Here is a 22,600-nt window from a genome sequence, read left to right on the forward strand (position 1 = left end):
ACTTTTCATTAAAAATAATTCCTGTGTATAATACAATACAAAAAATACAGCTATGTATAACTGAAAATTGATGCAAAAATTATGCAATAATCCGAATTGTGCAATTATATGCAATGCACTTAAATGCAAATTTAATTTATCGATTTCAAATTTGTTTTTCTCAATTTTAGCGTACATATTTTCTGGATGCCGGCGCTATTTCGGCCATTTGCTTTACGGTCTTTGGCATCTGCTGCACAGTGGGCACCATTGGCATTGTGCTGTATCGGCGACGTTACCTAAACAAACCGCAGGCGCTCAGCGAACCAGATTCGAGCGTCTACATCGATGATAGTACGATGCGTGTAAGTGTAAGTTTCTCGCCTCGGCACATTTTGCAACTTTTTGGTTGATCTTTTAAGGCTAAAAAGTCTCTTTTGCAATTGCAGGATAACTCGGATGAGATGTATAGCCTGGACAACGATTCGTTTCTCAACTCACTGGAGGCAATGACAATACAAAACTACTGGACAGACACTGTCAAACATACAAAGCTTTAATTTTTCTAGCGTCTGTTGTGCAAGGTTTCGATTAATATTATTTTGTTATTTTATTTTATCCAAATATCCGGTACTCACGGTTAGGTGACATTTTTTTTTTTGTGACAATCAACAAAAGAGAGTATGACAACTCTTAAAAAAACAAAAACAAAAAATACAGCTGATCTTGCAGTGTCTATAAGCACTAGAGTTGCCAAATTTGATTTGTAGTTTTGGAAATATTGCTGTGTATTGAGTACCGGATATCTAAACAGTCGAGCATACTGGCGACTGTAATTGGATTGTTTTCTATTTTCTTCATCCCATACATTTGCTTCCCCACTATCGCTTGTTCGCCCCTTCCCAATCCTCATATTCTAACTGGAAAACCAACAGACGTGGAGCACACAAACAAACACATCATAATCATTAAGTAGGCGCCACTATGCGCGTAGCTAATAATCATTTAAGTGACAAGAAGATGATGAAGAGGGATGATGAGTAGCAGGATTTGAAGGTCCTGTAGTGTATGTATTTACTAATTAATAGGCATTCGTGCAGCTCAACAACAGAGGAGCAAAACCTAGACTTAAGCCAAACTACCAAAATTATGTTTAGTATGTGTATAATTTGTAAGTGCGCAATGTTATTTGCTAGTTTTAAAACACTGTTGACACTCATATTGCCTGCTGTCCATTATCAACACTACCATCACACAACAACAACAACAACAACAACAACAACAAAGAACAGTAGTGGAAGGCAACTGGGATTACGATTACCGATAGCGATACACCGATTCATCGAAGGTCAAACCAGATTTTAATTTTGATATACATACATATGCATGCATATGTTCTGTATGTATGTGTGCATGTGTGTATACTTAGCATTCCTTATTGCAAATTCTGTTATACTATCGATAAATACTACAATATAATTCTACACTTAATTATCTTTAGCCTAATTTACTTACACTTACTCTTATTTATATATTCTTACTATTTATGCAGTTTTTTATTTGAAATGTTAAGTATTTTCGAAATTAGTTTCGTTCAACAATACAATACGTATGTATGTACATATGTATATTGTTTCCCCACACGATGATCGATCAATGACTACCATAATATATGTAATATTTATGTATACAGTTTAGATTTGTGTCTGTCCAACAATTAAACGCAATCATTCCTTCCAGTTTAGCATATAGTGCAACTTTATATGAAATTATTGTATTACAAATAAATCAAACATACTACAAATTACAAAAAATTCACACAAGATATATTAACTGTTTAACTGCCACACAAAGTCTTTGTCAATTATGACCATCGAAATTGTTAAGACACAACTAAACTGTTTTGCCTAACATTGCATGATCTCCAAATACTATTCAGCGTTTATAGTGGTAAATATAAACGAACGTTTTAAACAAATCATACCCAAGACTGTTTGCTTTTAAATTATCCCAAAATTCATATGAATATAATTCTGCGGATTTTCTAATGAACAAGCACATTGCATATTTGTGCTTATATTGGGCACTTGGCAAATATAAAGTAAAATTAGTTTTATCTGAAACTTGAAGCATGAATATTCCGTTAGTAAGTATTTGAGGCGGCTAACACCAAAAACGTTTTAAATGCTGCCAACTGCGTACTGCGTAGAATGCTAAAATTTGCATATTAACGGACATTTTTTAACAGTGAACATTTTTGAATTTTTACATAACCAATTGAGCAACTTCTGTGGATAACAGCGGCTTTACATCCACTTAGGCATTCTAGTATATTTAGTAACGCAAAATTCTCGCATTTGCATTTTAAAATATATTAATATACATTTTAAACGATTAAATGATAGATATCGCTGGTATTCTATATTTTCAAATTCAAATTGTTCAAAATTATATTTCTTGATGCTGGTTATCGATTCATTCGGGAGGTGCGACTATTTCTGGTATATTTTGCTTGGCGATTCGGTATATTTTGGCATTGTTAGTACGGTCATGCAGTGTTTTGCTGCATCGTATGCATTGTATTCGAACAGCAAATAAAGCAAATAAGGAGGCAGGTACGAATTTTAGTGCACTTGCATAAATCGTAAATATCGTGTGTATAACTTGTCAAAAAAATTCAGTTTGAATGTCAAATTGTATCGAAACAATAGAAAAGTAGTTTGTGTTTTCTGCCATAAACAGGTAAGCAACAGCGAGCGTTGAAAACATGTAAACCAGCAAATGGCGTCGTCGCCGTCGCCGCCAACTACTTTGCGTCGACATGCAGTGCGACATTTTGTTTTACAGTGTTCAAAACATTCTTGATTGTTTTTCTTTCTTGTTAAAGAATTAAAGTTAATGTACAAACATTTATGTTTTATTGTGCAGAGCAATGTCGTTCTTTGGCGTCTATATACCGCCATCCAATGCGGGCTTCGAAGGTACCACAGCACAATGTGCGGGATCCATTGCAGCGGAAAACATTAAGATTTTGCCCACAACAACTACACCAAATGGCACCAACCAGCTAAACGAAAGCATGTACGAGGATCCTGACTATCCCCGTGAGTATTCTCTTCCCCCCAACTTCCTCACATAACCTATTAATTTCATGAACCCATGTAATTAATAATAAAACGCGCGCGGTTTTTTGTTGTGTGTTTTATCCGTTGTTTCGCTTCATTTGTTGCGCTTCGGAGTCGCCATTTTTGTTTGCATTCCTCTTCCTTCTCTTTTTTTTTGATCAACTTGCATTGAATGCAATTCCGACTTTGTTAAAATTGTCCATTTGGCATCCGCTCATTATTTTTGTTGACCTTTTTTGGAAGCTGAATTGAGGTGTGGATCAAGGTGATTGAAGAAGCAAGCTGGCATTGCAACGTGATTGAGAATATACATACACATGTATATATAAACATTTATGTGTATGTAAATATTTGTATGTATGCAATCGCAATCATAATCAGATCCTTGACCTGTCATCGTTGCTGGTTAAACCGGCAAAAGCTGGCGAACAAAAAACCATTTTTGTTTACCATGGGAATGTAAACATACAGGGTGATCTATCTGTGATGTGCTTAAATATTGAGTGTCTTATTATAACGAGTGTACAACATATAAAAAGTGTATTTTCGTGGAGCGTCATTCCATAAATATACAGTGGGAACCACAACGTTAAAAATGCAAACAAATAGTCCAGCACAGAAGTGAAGGCTGTTCTCTTAGTTGCATTTGTGTATGTTAAATTACCTCAAGACTTACATGGTATTTTATGTACTACCCCATTATGCACTACTGTTGGGTTAGAACAAATATTTTGTGTATAACTTGGGCATAAACAAACTGTTGTTATTTCCAGTTTTTGCATGAAAACAATGCGTATAATTATTGCGAAGACGTTTTGTGACTCACAATGGCATCATAAAAGTGTTTAAGTAATATTTTTAGTGCACTTGGAGACGAAATTAAAACGACAAATTCATTATGCCGCCCACTGTAGAGATATACATAGAAAATAATTGTAGCGAGCGTGACGAAGTTTCACAATTTCCCTAAATCAAGGAAGGGCAAAAAAAAAATAGAGAAACGCGCCGATTCCATATTTAAATCACAAGCGGCAAAGAATAACTTTTAGCCAGCCTAGACAACGTCTATTGCGGCCACTGAGCAGACAGAAAACTGAGCAATCCGTCGACTCTGCACAGAGTCCACAGTTGGTTTTATGGCACAATCACACAGCCCAAGGAAATCCAAGAGAGGGCGCAATAATAGCTGCAGCTACTTATGTATTAAAAAGATACATTACTCTTCTCTTCGTTTCTCTTGTTGTTGTGGTCACCGCGTTGTTCGCCGATGTCCGGCGATGTGCCAATAACTGCGTCATACGCAGCATTATTGATGCCGTAAATATATATTTAGTATTTAGTATGGGACGTATAGTATTTATATGTGTTATAACATGTATATATCTTTCAGTTCAAATTGTTGGCTGCTGTATTGTCTCTATATAGTTCATAGAAGTTCGTTGTGTGTTCGTCGTTTGTTTTGCTTAACACTTTTCTTACGCTCTCTCTTTCACTCTCTCTATCTGCTTCTGTCCCTGTCTTTCTATCTCTTTCGTTTGCCCCATTCGCACAGATGGCGTGACTGTGACTGCAAAAAAAACAAAAAAACAACACAGCAAAGCAAAGCAAAGCAAAACCAACCAGACACACTGTTTGCCTTGTCTCATTCATTTCATTTCACTTTGTCTTGCAAGTTGGAATAATATCGAAATAATATATCCTTTTCATCAATTGTAGCCGACTCACCGCTCTGGTTGATATTCACGGAAAAGTCCAAGGCACTGGATATGCTCCGCCACTACAAGGAGGCACGTCTGCGCGAATTTCCCAACCGTGAACAGGCCGAGAGCTACGTACAATTTGGCTTTGAGAGCATCGAGTCGCTTAAGCGTTACGGCAAAGCCAAACCAACCAGCAGTGAGTAGTGTGCCATCATTTTGTCAAGTATATTTGCATTAATCAGTTGTATCCAAACGTGTTATAGAGCCTGTGCAAATGCCAACAACATCGTCGGGTAGCAGTAACAGCTATAAGACATCATACAGCGGCAGCGATAGTCCGCTCTTCTCCTCGTCACCTACAAATTGCAGTAGTAGCAGTCCAATGAGCAACAACGGCAGCAACAACATCATTAGCAGCAGCAGCTCTAGCAGCAACAGCAACAACATCATCACAAGCACCAGCGGTGGCAGCAGCATCAGCAGCAACAACGTTATCAGCAGCAGCAATAACAGCAGCAGCAGCAGCATTAGCTCATTGAATGCAGAGCGACAACCGTTTCGAGCGCCTACGAAACAGGAACTTGTCGAATTTCGCAAACAGATTGAGGCCGGAAACTTGGAGCGCGTGAAACGTATCGTTTGGGATAATCCACGCTATCTGATTAGCAGCGGCGATACGCCAACCAGTCTGAAGGAGGGCTTTCGCTACAATGCCATGCACATTTGCGCCCAATGCAATCAGGCCAGCATCGCTGAATTCATTTTGAAAACCATCTCGGATCGAGAGTTTACCCAATTGTATGCGGGGAAAAAGAGCAGCGGCGACATGTGCGCTGCTCTCAATGAAAATCTGCTCGATTATTATCTTAATATGCCGGACAAGGGACGCGGTGAGACACCGTTGCATTTTGCTTCGAAAAATGGTCACGCTAGTGTTGCCGAAGTACTTATTATGTATCGACAGTGCAAGTCGCTAAAGAACACCGAGGGCAAGTATCCCAAAGAAGTAAGTACTGAGAGAGAGAGATTTCTGAGCGTTGTTTATTTTATAAATATGTTATATGCTTCCTTCTCTTTAGATAATTTGTCAACGTGCACAGAATGCCACGACGTTGACGTACAAAAAACTGGATTTGCTGCTGTCCGATCCGCATTTTGTGCCAGTGTTGCGTACAATGCTCAACACTGTGCCACCGTTTATTGGACAGCCCTTTACACCGCACGACCCGCCGGTAAATGAGCATTTAATTCACCAAATTATCGAATTAGAAATGGCGAATATACATAGTAGAGTAGTTACGTAGATATGGCATATGATTTTAGTGTTTATTAGTGTTTCACTTTTGAATGAAGTGTCGATGTTTGTCGAAAGCGAAATGTGCGTATCTCGCGAGTCCAAATGGTATATTTAGTCGACGCTATTTAACTATGTTCGTCGGATTGAACAGCACAGCAAATGATTAGCAATTATAAAAGATAGGGAACTACTGCACATTCAAGATAACAAACGGCTTAAATATGCTATTTAATATTCACCCTTTCAACCTTTGAACAATAAGGCAAAATTTGTATGCAAGTTAAGTACATTTTAAGTTGAGTATTACATTGCACATGAAAGATCTATCTGTAGCTTTCGAACATGTTTTGCATACACATTCGAAAGACAAACTATATATTATAGATTCCTAAATATTACTAGCTTATTCGTCAAGAGAAATATTGCAACATAAATTTGGTTAAAATTTGCTTTATAACGTGGAATATTCACACATTAAGTCTAATCCATTTGGTTACTTTTTGAACACAGCCACTGCAGTATAAGACGGAGGAGAGCGATCGCCTCAATGTGGATCTTCAAATCTGCGCTATGGCTGGCCCAATGTCACGTGATCAAGCATTTAATTTCTATCGTCGCTGGAAGACGCCGCCACGTCTTGGCAGCAATGTGATATCACCGTTGGCCGGATCGCCATATATCTCGCCAATGAAGACGCCAAACAAATCGCTGTTCAACCGGAGCTCCGACCAACTCTCGATAGGTCGTCGCGTTCTATTTAGCCCAACGACGCCAAATAAATCATTAAACTGTGAAACAAATGGCAATCGTAAGCAACAGCAGTTGGAAGTGGATACATCATCGCAGACACAAATACAGGATGAGACAGAGGACAACATTGAGAACAACAATAACAATGATTGTGCGTACAAGGGGACGCCAAGTGGCAAAACGGCAGCGATGAAACCGAAGCAACTCTATAACATGTCAACGCCAATGCGGCAAGTGCGAAGCGATTTGCTATTGGAATATCGCTGCGGAAATAATTCATCGTTGCGGGCAGATGAATCAATGGATGGCGGCTGCGGCGGCTCTAATTTCAGTCTTAATGTCTCGAATCTGAATGATAGTTTCCGTGAGCGTCACATTAAGAACTCGGACATTGAGAAGGGCCTCGAGGTGGTCGGTCGTCAATTGGCGCGCCAAGAGCAGATGGAGTGGCGTGAATATTGGGATTTTCTGGACACGTTCATTGACATTGCGTCGCCCGCTGGTCTGACACGTCTGGAGAGTTATTTGGCGGCACAATTGGAGAAATCGGATCAGTTATGGAATATGTCACAGATGCAGAATTGCTTAGACTTCATTACGGATCGCAATAAAACTGGATACAGCAGCGTCGCCAGTCGCAGCAACGACACTGGCAGTGGGACTGGTGTAATTACCCAAGTAATGACACCGTACACGTGTGTGGAGAAATCACTGCAAGTGTTTGCCAAACGCATCACAAAAACGCTGATCAACAACATCAGCAACATGGTGTCAATCAATGATACTCTGCTCTCCGAGCTGAAAAGACTGAAATCGCTAATTGTGAGCTTCAAAGATGATGCACGTTTCATTAGCGTTGACTTTACCAAGGTGCATTCACGCATCGCACATCTCGTTGCCAGCTACATTGCCCACTCTATGGAGGATACTGCCACACTTCATTATCAGCTGTTGCAAATGCTGCGCAAATTGCTGCAACTGAACGGTGATCGGCGCGAGCATTTGCATTGTGTGTGCGCCAGCATGTTGCAAACGTTGAAACAGGCGACGCCAACGATGCAGCTGCCCGACGTATTAAAGACCGAGGAATTGTGCTCGGCCGCCTGGCAGTTGGAGCAGTGTTGCGCCTGTTTGTGGGACGCGAATCTCAGTCGCAAAACGAGTCGACGCAAACGCACCGAATCATTGCGTGCTCAGGCCCATGAAATGGCCAATGCAACGACGACGTCGGCAACGACAACAACAACAACAGCAGCAACACTCACAGCAGCTGCCGTCAGTTTGAGTAACAATATCGGAGTTGTACATCCAGTGGCCAAAACAAGCAACAACAGCACCAGTAGCAGCAACAGCAACAGAAACTTCACTACTTATCGCTACAGCGATTCCCATAGCGATGACGATGATATTTTCGCTGATGATGTTGCGATCTACGTAAGTTTACAGTGTTTGCTCGATATCAATTTTTTACCTGAGTATCTCTTTCATTTATTCTTAATAGTACGAGTGTTGCAACAATGCTGGCGCCGCGGACAGCAGCGAGGATGAGGAGGTATTCTATACGCCACCAGAGAGCCGTTCGCCTCGATTGTCCTGCGACTTGGAGCCACGTTATGAACTCTTCATTTTCGGGTAAGCCAAATCAATTGTGTGACGATGTGAGTTTGAAACTAATGCAATGCATTTGCAGCAATGAGCCCACAAAGCGTGATCTAGATGTATTGAACGCCGTTTTCCATGTGAAGATTGAAAAGGAAGCACTGCCATTAGTATACGCCTGGCGCACAGCTATGGAGAGCTTCTCCACCGCTGAAATGGATCTGTAAGTAGTTGAAGAGGTTTATAAAAAATGTTTCTTGCTTAACTTTTTTTGGTTCTTTTTTTTTTGCAGCTTCCCCTCACCGAAAAGTGTGCAGCGCACACACAAGCCATCTTTTATTGGCACTCCTCCTAACTACAGTATTTCCGCCGATGGCACTTCAACCTCGAATGTGCATCGAAATCGATTGCTTTGCTCGCCAAAGTTGAACGCGGTTGTCGCTCGCTTGGCGGAGCAAAAGACCGTTGTGTCGCAATCGCAGTCGCCACCGCCACCGCCGCAATCGGAGCGAATGGTTGTTGTATCGTCGCCGATGCCCTCACCAATGCCGACGCTGGCAACTGTGGCTGCGGCAACGGTATCGCAGTCATTCCAAACGCCGCTCAACAAAGTGCGCGGCCTCTTCAGCAAATTCCGTGAGACACGTCAGGAGGATTCGCCAATGATGAATTCGCCCGAATATGTCAATATCAATTCCCGTTTCAATAACTCACTCTTTGATGATAAGGACTGATGATTGGGATCCAAAGCAGCACCGAAGCAGAAACACAAAAAACACAAGCTGAAACAGAAAAAGCAACTAAAATTGAAACAGCAACAACAACAGCAGTTCTTGTTTTAGTTTTTGTTTTTTTTTTATTATTTATATACATATATTTTTTTTAATTATTAATTTTTTGAAATTGTATTGCAACACAACTGTCGAATGCCTGAAAGTTATATTGAAATTACGAAATAAAAAGATGACAAAACATGAATTTTTGCCAAATTGAGTAAAATGCAAGGGTATTCATTAGGTTTTTTTTTATTGTTTATTGTGTTAAATTATAAAGTTGTGTTGAAAAACAAAATGAATCCAAATGCGTGAAAGTTATTTAGGATTACAAAGTTGATGTAAATAATGAAATAAAAAACATACATTTTTGCTAATATGGAATTACATATACTATTTGTGGAATGTGAAGAGAAGAGTCGGAAATGTGCGTATACTGATATTTAATATTGCCAGAATTATTTAAGCAAGTCTCGAGTTAACTGTCGATCGATTTATTTGGTTGGTTTTATCAGAGGTCGAGACTGTCGCTTCGAGTTTGCCACACAAAACACTTTTATTTCAAATTTTGGCTTAGATTTTTTATTTGTAAATATTTGAAAATGATTTGCGGTAAACTATGGTCAACAATGCAACAGCAATTGGTAATCACCATTCATATATATTATATATATATATTAATAATGTTAATCAAATTGTATACAAACAACAGCGACACTTTAGGGTTACCGTGATTGGAGCTGCCGGTGGCATTGGACAACCACTTTCGCTACTGATGAAGAACAATAAATTGGTCACCGAATTGGTCCTGCACGATGTGGCCAATGTGGCTGGCGTCGCCGCCGATTTGTCGCACGTGGCCACAAAAGTTCATGTCAAATCCTACACGGGTGCATCCCAGATGAACGACGCCGTCAAGTGTGCCGATCTTGTGATTATCACCGCCGGCGTTGCCCGCAAGCCGGGCATGACCCGTGAACAGCTGTTCGAGGTGAATGCGAACGTTGTGAGCGGTGCAATCAAAGCGATTGCCGAGCATGCATCGTATGCCTTGATTGCGATTGTCACCAATCCGGTGAATGCCATTGTCCCGATGGCCGCTGAATTTCTGAAGAAGGAGGATCTATTCGATCCGCGGCGGTTGTTTGGCGTCACCACACTCGACTTGGTGCGCGCCGAGACATTCCTTGGTGATTTCATGAACGTCGATCCGCGCAAAGTGAGTGTCCCGGTGATTGGCGGACATGCTGGCGACACCATTTTGCCCATCATATCGCAATGCAAGCCCAAATTTAATGACGACCAGGAGTGCCGGGAGGCGCTTGTTAAACGCATACAAATGGGCGGCGATGAAGTGGTTAAGGCCAAGGAGGGCAAAGGCTCGGCGACCCTATCGATGGCATTTGCCAGCGCTCGCTTTGCCAACGCCCTGCTCCTCGGTCTCAAGGGCAGGAAGGCGCCCATCGAATGCGCCTACGTCTATTCGGATGTGACGGAGGTCAGCTATTTCGCCACCCCCTTGAGTTTCGGTCCGCGCGGCATCGAGAAGAATCACGGTTTGCCGCCACTCGATGATTACGAGCAGGCTGGCCTTGAGAAGGCGTTGAAGGGCTTGCAACAGTCGATCGAGAACGGCATTAACTTTGCCCAATGCCATTAATGCGATTTGCATAATAAATTTCCACTTTTACAATGGTTTTTAATAAAATGAATTACAAGCAGTTTAATTATTTGAATTTAAAAATAATATATAATATTAAAAGAATAACCAGTAAGAAAGCTTTAGGCGAATCGATTGTGAGATACCCGCTACCCATTTCGAATAAAAGTAAAATAGTGCCGCATTTTAAAAATAGTACTAATAAATAGTAATACTACTATTGATATATCAAAATATCATTTAAATATACCATAGAGCACGAAATATACCAGTTTGTTAGCCAACGGTACTAAGACCCGTTGTAAGTGGGCTTTTTACCCCATACGAAAATATCTTAAATAGGTTCTAAATTTATCTGATCTCAACCAAATTCGTAGGAATCATAAATACTAAAGTTATTATGGTCTGTTCCTAAATTCAACACTCTAGCTTGAAAATTACGTTTGTTATTTGGTTTTTGTTGATTTGCGGGCGTGAAAAAGATGTGAAACAAACTTGATCTTATATCTCATGTAGTCTCTGAGACAGACAGACATGGCTATAGCGTCTTGGCCGTCAAGATAATCAAGTATATATATATTTTATAGAGTCGGAGATGACTGAAGGCTATATGTGGTATATTGATGTCCTACGACATTTAAAATATACCATACAGTAAAAAAAAACCCAGACTTTCAAAGCAACTTAGATGCTTTCTTCTGCTTGTTGCATAAAGTTATAATACCCTTCTACCCTATGGGTAGCGGGTATAAAAACACGGTTGTTATCAATTTGTATAGGAATAAGAATCATACTGATTTACAATACACATTTATAATAACAATATTTTCTTTTCAAAACAAATTAAATACAAAAAGAGAAGTATCTGCAAGATACCCAATAAGAAGACCAACGTTTAATATTGTAAGAAGTTTAATTCAGTGTAAATTCATTCATATTTAGCAACATGTACATAGATACTTTTAAATACGTGAATCAATAAATGAAATGTATCTGACAGATGCTTTTTAAAGAAGTGTGTTTACATTGAATCTTTGAATCTTTTAATGTGTTGTTTTTATTAATAGTTTACATCCAATACAAATTAATAATAAGATTCTAATAATAATAATAATACGTATATATTTTTTAAACAAGTTGTCTTGGATACTTTTATATATTTTTGAAAATCAGCTTTTACAAAAAGCAAAATACGAGTACAATACGAAATAATCAAAATATTGGTCAGAGAGCGACAAATGCTGTGATTACATGTAAAATTACAAAAACAAATTGCGAGCAAAGCGAAAAGCCATAAAAGCAATTACCATTAATCACACACACATACACACACACACACACACACACACATGCACACGCACGTTTGGACATAAAGCGGCCTTTTCATACCCGCTACCCATAGTAGAAGGGTATTATAACTTTGTGCCGGCAGGAAATGTATGTAACAGGTAGAATGAGGCATCTCCGACCTTATAAAGTATATATATTCTTAATCAGCGTCAATAGCCGAGACGATCTAGCCATGTCCGTCTGTCTGTCTGTCCGTCAGTCCGTATAAAACACTGGATCTCAGAGACTATAAGAGATGGAGCCGCTGCGGTTCCGCTGCGATTTATTCGCGCCGCTTCCGCTGCGGATCCGTTGCGATTTATTCGCCTCGCGATTTTTTCGCGCGATTCGCCTCGCGATTTATTCGCCGTGCAATTTATTCGCCTCGCGATTTATTCGCCCCGCGGTTTATTCGCGCCGCTGTCGCTGCGGGTATCTCACAGTTGAGCACACTCGACTCTAGCTTTCTTACTTGTTTTTGTAGCGTTTTCATAAGGTTCTCGTCGATGAAGTGCTGCGAGGGTCCAACGGGTTTCCTGGCCGGTTCCTTCTGGCTTAGGGCTCTTTGGATTCGGTTTCAGTTGCTCAGTTCACTCTGCATTTCTTATGCAGCATTTATAAGCGTTGATTTTTGTCAACCAGCGCGGTGGATCCAACAAATTGTTGCAATTGGAAATGCGCTCTTATTCGTCTTCTGTTGCTGTTCAATTTATTTCATTGGTTTTCTTATGCTGTCCTCAAGGCGAATAAGAGTGTGCTTATTTGATGGTAATTTCATTTTAGACATTTCAGGTTTATAATTATTTTTATACTCTAAAATGTATATGAATACATATTTTAAATCTATAGTTGTATCTTAAATTTATGTACAATATTTAATATTACATATTTATTTAGCTAAATAAATATACTTTTAGTGACACTTTTGAGCTTCAATATTTTGGTAGTTAAAATCATAATTAACATAACATGAAAATAATATTTTGTATGCATCTAAAATGAAATTTCAAAATCAAAAGCAACATTTCATCATTTTTATTTATTTTGCAAAAAATACAACGTTTATTTTAGTGCCAATTCAAGTTTAATAAGTATTTTTTTAAATAAATAAATATTTTTTTTAAATATATGTATATATTTTTTTTTCCAATGCATTTTATATATTTCATTTCGATTTTTGAATTTTCTTAATTTTTAAATTCATTTTATACATTCAATTTTGATTATTGAATTCAATTGATTCAATTTCAATTTCGATTTACGAATATTCTTCATTTTTTGTTAAAGACGACGTATCCATCTGTTGAGCACGCTGATCTGCACGCACACTTGTTGCTTTTGTGGGGCAACTGGCAACGTGCAACGTGCAACAGGCGGAGACTCACGCAGCGCTTTGACAAATGATCGCTGATAACAAAAAAGTGCAGTTTATTGAATAAGGCAAAAGGTGCTGGAGGAAATAAAGCAACTATATATGTATACACATACACGTATGTATGTATGTATGTATATGTACATATATGTTAATACATATATGCATGTAGTAAGTACACTGAAAAAATACAGTTGTCTTTAAAATTGTGTTCTTGAAATTTGACGTATTTGAGAACGAATTCTGAAAACTAAGAACATTAGTCTTAGAAATGCCAAATTTTCAAAATAAAACCAAAAATTATAAATTTAGGATAAACAAATTCAGTAATCCATCAAAAGTTTTTCAAAGTTGTTATTTGAGTGTTTTGTTTGCTCAGTTAGTTGAGCTGTCTCAAACCATTCTAAATTGCTGTCTAAAGAGGAGATCTTTGGATTGAAATGCTGAGTAAATCGATGATAAAATTTCGTAATTTTCGTTCGTTCAACATACAACTGAATATCTATATAAAATGGTAAAAATTGTATTTTGCGGCAAAAAAAAACAACAACAATAAAATAATATATTATATTTTTTATTAGGATTTTTATTCTTGAAGATTTTTCTCGATAAGATTTTTTTCTTATTAATGAGAACTTGGCTATTGTATCAAATGTTCCGGAAATCAGGTAAGTGGTAATAAAAAACAATAAAATATAAATAATATTATATAATTTTTTTTTATATTATAATTAGAATTTTTGTCTTAAATTTATAAGAATTTTTCTTCTTATTAATAAGAACTTGGGTCTTGTATCAAATGTTCTTGAAATCAAGATGTGTTTTCTAATATTAGGATTTTCATGTTCTTGAAGCACTTTTAAGACCAAAATTCTTAGTGCTGAGACCAAAATCTTGAATTTGTTTTCTGTGTATGTTTAACAATAGCAACAGCAATATGTGAGTGTGAGTACGAGTTCGATTACTCGTTTTGTTTTAAGTGGGTCGCGATCTCACGACTCGCCTCAAAGATTATCCTTGACAGAGACCGAATCCGAGTCGGAGTCGAAGTCCGAGACCGAGACCGAGTCCTCGTTGCAGCAGCAACAGCAGCACCTGTCAACAGATGAGAACGAGATGTGAAATTGCAAATTACTTGCACTGGATAATTGAGGCAGCTTTATGTGCTTGTATGCCTTGATACTGCCACATCGAAAGGAGCTCAATTGTTTCACTCAGACAGAGGTAGAGAGAGAAAGAGAGAGAGAGAGACATTGAGAGAGAGAGGGCTGCATAACGGTCTGCAAAGTCTGCCGACCACTAAACACTGAGCACTAAGCTCTGGCGCCAGCTTGAAACTCTATATGACAGAGGATGGCGAACGTTGTTCAAGTCCTTTGTGCTTTCATTTCTTTTCAGCTTTTTTTTTGTTGTTGCCTGTTTGCTGTTGCACTTATCTGGCGGACGCAATCAGGGTCAGCAGCGTCGTCGTCGGCTCGTGATCGCCAGATCTCTTGTCCAGTTGTCCGCTCTCAGTCTGCTGCGATGCTGCGCTGCAAACTTGAAACTTGAAACCACTTCATTTTTGTCTTTGCCTCAGTTGAAGCCACTTGCTGGCTGCATGTGGCGATGCCGATGCCAAACAGAGTGAGAAGAGCAAAGGGAAAAGCGGCGAGGGGCGAGGAGAGTGAGTCGTGTCAGAAGTTCACACAAAACTTGTGAACCTATTGGCGGTTCGCTCTGAGTGGGCCTGAGGTATGCCAGTTGTGTACGCAACACACGCTGAGCCCAACAAAATGTCTGATCAGTTGCTGATCAGGTACACATTTTATACATATGTATGTATATGAATGTTCTAATATTGCATGGCAATACTGATTTACGATTTATTGCAGTACTTCAGAACAATGCTCAGTTATTGCAAATTATAATAAACTTAAAGTGAGTAACTCTATTTAGTTTTCAAATTATTAATGTACATATGTACATATATTCATAAATCGCAAACTTAAGGTAACAACTAAAATTATGTTTGGCTAAAAGTGTGGAAAATATTTTAATCGAAAATTTGCAATGTTTAAATAAATAAATTAAAAATTATAATTGAAAAGCTAAGATTTTTGACGGAATAAACGTAAACAAGCCAAAATGTAAGCCGATAAAAAAATTAATTTGATATGGTAAACTGGAAGTTTCAAACTATTAAAAAATCACAATAGCAAAAAAAAAAAAGAAAAGAAAAATAAATTAAAAATGAAATTAAATGAAATAAAACATAACGAAATGATATAAAATATGAAAAATAATAATGATAAAAAATTAATTAGCAATCTGATGAAAGTTTCGTAGATCTAATCTAAAATCATATCTATCAAAATGATGAAATCCCAGAAATATTATTTACATTTGAAGAAGTTATTGTGGTTTATATGCTATATTTATTTATTATTTTTATATTATTATTTATATATTTTTATAAAATTTTATATTATTTATATTACTATTATTACAAATTCCTATTTTTTGATATTCTATTCAATTTTATGTATAGTAGTATAAAGTACAGTACTATATTGTACTATATATTAAATGATCTACCGTGTGCAGCGCTGTCGAGCATACTCAACATTATTCTCTTTCTTTGTTTTCTGTTTTTTTAGTATTGTGCAAAACTGCAGCGGCGCCGGAAACAAAGCAGACTGCCAACTAACTATTTATGCGAGCTACCGATTACCGATTGTCGACTACTGAATTAGCCCGGCAGCTGCGGCGATCGGCGACGCCCACAAAAACAAAAGCCACAAAAGGAAAAAAGAGTTGAACGTGCATTCGCCACGATCCTGGCCGCCATGTTGAATGGGAGAGAAAGATAGAGCGAGAGGGAGATAGAGAGAGAGACAGTAAACCACCCCTTGAACCAGGGCCAGGCAAATATGGCGTGACCAGATGCAGCCAGGACGAGGGACGGAGACGGGGAAGCGTTACGCCACACTAATGAGGCATCAAGATAAGATGTGTGCGTGTCATAAACATACATCTATACTGTATAAGCTAGTGTTCATATTGTGTTTTTGGGTCACTAATGCATTAACAATGAAAGGCTTTTAGTGCCCTACACAATACAACAGACACTGGATACATTTTAATTGGTGCTATTGACGATTGTTGAGCAACGTTTGTCCATTCACTGATTACGCGCAGTTGTAAAAGTTCCGTTGAATCGAATCGGTCATTGGTGTCAGTTAGTTGGTGGCTATAGAGTATGTTCCTGAAACGAAAATGCCGCAAAAGATATCGTCAACACCTGAGCAAAAGGATGCGCTCGCCGCGATGAGTCGTCAGCAGCGTTTGCTCGACACTTTGATCATCTTTCGTCGGAGTCTCGTCTATCAGACGAAGGAGTTCTTTCAGAACTCAACGCTTCACGGTGTGCGCTATATTGCCGAAACCGGGCGACCAATTGGCGAGAAATTCATGTGGTTCTGCTTCACATCGATTGGCGCTGTTACCGCTCTCGTTATCATCATGAGTCTGTGGGAGAAGTTCCAAACGAATCCCACCATCACCGGTCTCGACACTGATTTTCACAATCAGAATGTCGTTTTTCCCACCACCGTGGTGTGTCCCGAAGCGGCCTTCGATCCCAACAAATCCTACAATGAGGTCTACAAAACAGTCGCGTACGTTTCAATTTTCTTTCCTCCCCCATTTAATTGTGTAGTACATTTAAAATCGAAGTTATTTCTAGTAATTATGATGCTGACAAAGCTTTGGTTTATGCACCATTTTTGGATCTGCTCACTTCGCTGAATTTCGACAACATTCGAGATGCGGAACTGTTGGCCAAATCCATACCAGCGGATCTCCTCGCGGAGAGCACAATTCGCGAATGGGCGTTTCGTTCACAAATCTCATGCGAGAACACGCTTATCTCATGCAAGTATCGCGACGAAGACATCGTCTGCTGCGATCACTTTGAACCCATCTACACGGAGCACGGCTTCTGCTATGCCTTCAACAGTCGCTTCAAGTCCACGGCCAGAGAGGAGTAAGTGACACAAGTCCTTGTCCGGGAAATATTCTTGATATGAATAAAGTCAGCAGATTTTTGTATGATTTATTTTTGACTCACTTAATGAAGTTTTATATTGACTTAAATAGAATTCTTATTAAAGAATTATCTTGTTTTCAAATCGAGTATTGGTTAAGAGATTTTTGTTTAATTTAGTTTGTTTCATTTTATTTAAAGTCATTAAAGGCTCGACTGTGAGGTATCTTAAAATATACCAAAAATATAATGACAAAAAAACTAAACAAAAAACTTCTGCACAAAAGAATAATACATACTTTTCTAAATATCCTTTTTTTTTCGTGTGGCTTAATTTGGTTTAATTGTTTTTAATGTATTTAATGTATAGAAGTAAGAAGTGAAAGATTTAACTTAAATGGATAAACTGAAAATATTTAGAGAACTATATTACAATATTTCCTATAAACAAAATAGTAATTCAAAATGCTTGTTGCCACATTCTTATTAATCAATATTACAAACAATGAAATTATTCGAATTGAAAAATCGATAGTATTATATGCCATAAATATATCATATCGAAACGAGGTATATTTCGTTCACTCTTATAATATCAATTTATCTTTTAAAGCGTTAAAACTGGCTCACCACATGATCTCTATGAGACGGACAAGAAGTGGGCGTTATTCTTCTTGCCCAACAGCACAACGCAGGTTAGTAGAATATGCGATTTCTTATATACTCGTACAATTTCTTAGTTTCTAAGTACAATTATTGCAGATATTTATATTCTCGAATGAGGAATACTTTGGCGCCGATTTCAATGCGCAAATCGATTGGTCCGAGGATCAGCTGGTGGAGGTGCGCATCTCCAAGAAGAACACCTACACCACAGACGATGCGCGTCAGCTGTCGATTGGTCAGCGCAAGTGCATCTTCAGCGACGAGGTCAAGTTGCAATATTTCCCCGATGCTTACACGTTTTCCTCCTGCATGAAGCAATGCCGCATGGCCAAGGCCATCAAGCTCTGCAAGTGCAATCCGCCCTTCTACAAGCCCATTAGTAAGCGCTTCTTCTGGCTTTCCTGTGTACCATTTGAATTGAATTGAAACACACTTTTCTTAGATAATGTACCCATGTGTGCGGTCAAGGACTTTGGATGCCTCAATGATTACAAGCTGAACATAACGAACATCCGGGATTGTCTGCAGTGTGAACTCAGCTGCTCCAAGACCGTTTTCAACATTGATAAGCTTATGAAAATGTGAGTAGTATAGATTCCTATTTACTTCTGTTGATATAAACCTATTGCTGAATGGTTACTACTACATTAACTACCTTAAAAATTTATATTGAAATCAACTTTTCATACTGAATTCCACAATCAGAGCAACACTATAAAATTTCATTTATTATTATCATTTATCAACAATTGAGTGTGTTTGGAACTTTGGTATAAAACAGTCAAAACTTCAAGGCACATTTCAGTAGAACAAGTTGAGAAGGAAATTGATAATTTAATAGTCAGTTTCAATCAATAATTAAATAGCAACAAATTACAATTTATATCTAAAAACACAACTGACAAATGACCAGCCACATTATAAGTTAACAACTTGAGAATCGCAGAGAAGGGTCTAATTATGCTGAGAACATCGAAGCGACGTTTTTCGATGTTTTAGTTGTTGTCGATGTTTAGCGATATATGGATGTTTGACAAAACTCAATGTTGCTTAATTGTTATAATTATAAGTTTTTGTACTTAAAAAAAAAGTAAACAACAATGAATTCTAAGGAAGCTTGTTGTTTCGAATGTTTGCATATATTTTAAAAGAATGAAATATGTTTTTAATTAAATTTATTATGAAATTTAACTTTATATGTATTACAAGTTAACAAAATCTTTTCATATTAGGTCAACAACTTGAGAATCGCAGAGAAGGGACTTTATAATTTATAGTATTAGTTTATTTAAATGTGGACTGTGTTACTGAAATTCATACATTTTTGCGTAGTTGACCATTTAGCCATTTATTTATTTTTTATTTTTATATATATTTTACTTATGTCATTGATATTTAGGTGTATTATAATCGCCCGAGTCTCTTCACATCTTCCTCTCTAGTCCCGTCTGCTAGTCCTGCATTCAGGGTATCATCGATCTCTTTATCTGTACATCTAGCTATTCATTCATTGGCAATTATTTCTTCTTTCTTAGCACTGATCGTGCTGAGATGCCTGGAGTCTTGGTGGAGTTCCTCACCTGGCCGATTATACGGTACAAGCGTGAGGTTCTTTTCGGCTGGGTGGATTTGCTTGTATCCTTTGGCGGTATTGCCAGCTTATTTCTCGGTTTCTCGCTGCTCTCCGGCGTGGAGATCATTTACTATTTTACGCTTCGCGCCTGCTGCATGGTCTACAAAAATCGAGTATGTTTTCTTTTTGTTGGTTGCTTGGCATTTGTAACACTCAATGTGATGTTCGATTTATTTGCTTAGCAAGAACTATATGAGATTGAGGAGCGTATACGACATGAGCCGCCACCGGCAATTGATCTACAGCTGAAGCTCAAATCCCATGTAAATCCGCCGAACAGCGCTTCAAGCTCCTCATCGGCTGTGCTGCAAGTGAAGCCTGTCGAGGGGGACAAGGATGCGGATCTTGGTCATTTGGCGCGACAGCGTCGAGTTGAGAAAGTAAGTGAATTTATTGTGTTTCTAATGTAAGCTTAACTGAGGTGACACTATGTTCAAACTAATGCAGGGTTACATGAACTACTCGAAGGGCTTGTATCGCACACCCAAGGTGCTGCCTCATCATGGCTACGATAACTCCAAGGATAAATGGCAATACGATCACGGACAATATTTGCCATAAGAAAAGAAGCGAAAAACTATTTGCGGCAAGCCGCATTTGAAATACTTTTGCAGAGAAGTGGATATCTTATGTTGCATTATGATATCGTTAAACTGAAGAGAGGACTTACTCTGCAGGGGTTTCTATTAATTAGCTAACCATTTTTTTTTTGTCCATTAAATACTCAATATATTGATATGCTATATACGACGTGCACTGCTCGATTGAAATGAGCTGAATATATACTTAATACTACTTATGCGCACATCAACAATAAATATCCAGCAATTTTTGTTGTTTTGTTGTTTTATTTTCTAATGAACTTCTCTCGCCCTGCAATTAAACAAGTTTTCATGCTGCATACTTACTTGCCTTGCCTTGCCTTGGCTTGGCTTGGTTTGCCTTAGCTCAGGCAAGTTCACTGCACTGTGCGGCAGCTGGAGCTGGAGCTGTAGATGGAGCTGAAGCGGGAGCAACAACAACAGCAACAAGAACAGTAACTAACCACGACCAACATCAGGCAAGCGAGCAACCCCAAAGCCAACCCCATCAGACCCGCCGCAACCCCTGCGCAACGTGCCGTCAACGGGCAAAGCGAAAAGCATTTTTCAGTTAACATCGTTGCCGGCTCATTGTTAATCCAGCAACCGTTGTGCCTCCCCCACCCCCCTCAATACCCCCTTCGGGCAACCAAAGCAGAGATAGAGAGAGAACGAGACAGAGAGAGTGCCCAGAGGGTTGTGAGTTTTGCGGGTGGCGTCGGTCGGGCAAAAAACTTTCGGTTGTAGTTGTAATTGCAGTTGTAAGCCGCGTAGTACAACTCACAGTTGGTTGTATGTATGTATGTATGTAAGGCATTCAATTGCATAGCAGCCCCTCGACCCCCCTCCCGCACCAACGGCGCGCAGCCTTTGGCTAACCAAAAACCTCCTGCCACGCATTGCTGGCAATGAATGAAAGCCAAAGCTTCGTGTGCGCATGTATGTGCGCTTATGCATAATGCAATGCACAGCGCAACAACCCTGCATAGAGCTTTCAAAAGCTCAACATACGCGTGAGAGAGAAAGAGAATGCCGAAACGATCGCCTAGTGCAAAAGCTTTGAGTTCGGTGTGCAAGTGAGACAGTTGTACTGGCTGAACTACTCGAACTACGCTCGTGTGTGTGTGTGTGTGTGTGTGTATGTGTGTGTGTGTGTGTGTGTATGTGTGTGCACATGGAGACAAACAAAACAAAACCCAAAACCAAAAGAGTTTAAAGTTCAAATCATGCAAAAGGGTTAAATGCGTTCCACATGGCAAGCAAACACAGCAGGCAATGCATTGCGATAGAGAGACGAAGACAGTGGAGTAGTGTGGGATGATGGGAGAGATGGAGAGATGGAACGATGGAGAGACCGACGACAATTAAAGGCTGTTAACGGGCATGTTGACAATGCGCACACGCCCACAAAACAGGCACACGCAAACTTGCACACATACACACACGCACACACAAAGGGAGACACGCATACATTGGCAAAGGCATGCATAAATAAATTTAGTAAAGTTAATTGAAATAATTACGTTTGGGGAGTGTTTCCGCTGTTCCCCTTTTGCCAACCCGTTCCCGTTCCTTTTCCATTCTCATTCTTGCTCACGCTTCCCTTTGCTTTCCCTTTTCCCATGTCGTTCCCATTGCCGCTCTCGTTCCGCTTCGTTGTTCCCAGTGAAGTGTCTGTGGCTCCACACAACAACAACAACAACAACAACAACAATACAACTGTGTAAAACAACAACAACAACAACAATGACTTTAGTAGTGCATTGCCACAGTGGCTCAAGTGGCCTTTGTAATCATATGCAATTGAAAATGAATTTAATATGTGATTACAAATTAATAATTTATATTTTGTTTTTCTCTTCGTTGTCATAAAATATAAAACGTGTGAACAACATGATTTCATAGAACAACATACATATTTAAAGCTTCTCATGATTACCACAGTTATGGACATTTTTCAAAATTCTTTCGCTAAACGATTTTTAACTAAAAATACTTTTATATAATAGACTTTATCTATATTATTCTATAATATTATTCTATTTAATATTCCTATTTAACTTTCATTACATTGTGGGATAACTAAATTATTTATATATACATATACAT

The 22,600-nt window shown here is 38.7% G+C and overlaps 4 protein-coding genes across 9 annotated transcripts in view; all 4 read left to right on the top strand.

Annotated features, from left to right (window-relative positions):
- The window catches only part of LOC117578197 (uncharacterized protein DDB_G0271670), a 33,276-nt gene extending 31,470 nt beyond the window's left edge, over positions 1 to 1,806 (top strand). For 2 of the 5 annotated variants that reach the window (XM_034263520.1, XM_034263521.1), the window contains exons 6-7: positions 171 to 350; positions 411 to 1,806. In XM_034263520.1, the coding sequence (XP_034119411.1) occupies positions 171 to 350; positions 411 to 539 (309 nt within the window). In that variant the 3' untranslated portion in view covers positions 540 to 1,806. The remainder of the gene's footprint in view (positions 1 to 170; positions 351 to 410) is intronic. The other 3 variants (XM_034263522.2, XM_052008655.1, XM_034263523.1) reach the window with 3 other exon arrangements.
- A 700-nt stretch (positions 1,807 to 2,506) lies between these two features.
- LOC117578196 (ankyrin repeat and LEM domain-containing protein 2 homolog) lies at positions 2,507 to 9,441 on the top strand. 2 transcript variants are annotated; one of them, XM_034263519.2, is made up of 9 exons: positions 2,507 to 2,594; positions 2,908 to 3,083; positions 4,821 to 5,000; positions 5,068 to 5,810; positions 5,884 to 6,036; positions 6,612 to 8,285; positions 8,353 to 8,483; positions 8,542 to 8,673; positions 8,743 to 9,441. In XM_034263519.2, exons 2-9 carry the CDS (start codon positions 2,912 to 2,914, stop codon positions 9,182 to 9,184), a joined length of 3,627 nt encoding a protein of 1,208 aa, XP_034119410.1. In that variant the 5' UTR covers positions 2,507 to 2,594; positions 2,908 to 2,911; the 3' UTR covers positions 9,185 to 9,441. The 2 variants fall into 2 exon arrangements, with proteins under 2 accessions (XP_034119410.1, XP_034119409.1); XM_034263518.2 differs by having other exon boundaries at positions 2,560 to 2,721; positions 8,743 to 9,440.
- A 282-nt stretch (positions 9,442 to 9,723) lies between these two features.
- LOC117569554 (uncharacterized) lies at positions 9,724 to 10,950 on the top strand. Its single transcript, XM_034250772.2, has 2 exons — positions 9,724 to 9,867; positions 9,936 to 10,950. Exons 1-2 carry the CDS (start codon positions 9,826 to 9,828, stop codon positions 10,881 to 10,883), a joined length of 990 nt encoding a protein of 329 aa, XP_034106663.1. The 5' UTR covers positions 9,724 to 9,825; the 3' UTR covers positions 10,884 to 10,950.
- A 5,727-nt stretch (positions 10,951 to 16,677) lies between these two features.
- On the top strand, positions 16,678 to 20,728 carry LOC117570672 (sodium channel protein Nach). Its single transcript, XM_034252473.2, has 8 exons — positions 16,678 to 17,243; positions 17,312 to 17,611; positions 18,225 to 18,306; positions 18,374 to 18,656; positions 18,720 to 18,858; positions 19,813 to 20,023; positions 20,093 to 20,290; positions 20,358 to 20,728. The coding sequence occupies exons 1-8, from the start codon at positions 16,843 to 16,845 to the stop codon at positions 20,469 to 20,471; spliced, it is 1,728 nt and encodes a 575-aa protein (XP_034108364.1). The 5' UTR covers positions 16,678 to 16,842; the 3' UTR covers positions 20,472 to 20,728.
- The last annotated feature ends 1,872 nt before the right edge of the window (positions 20,729 to 22,600 follow it).

Source organism: Drosophila albomicans, chromosome X, assembly GCF_009650485.2.
Source record: "Drosophila albomicans strain 15112-1751.03 chromosome X, ASM965048v2, whole genome shotgun sequence".
NCBI lineage: Eukaryota > Metazoa > Arthropoda > Insecta > Diptera > Drosophilidae > Drosophila > Drosophila albomicans.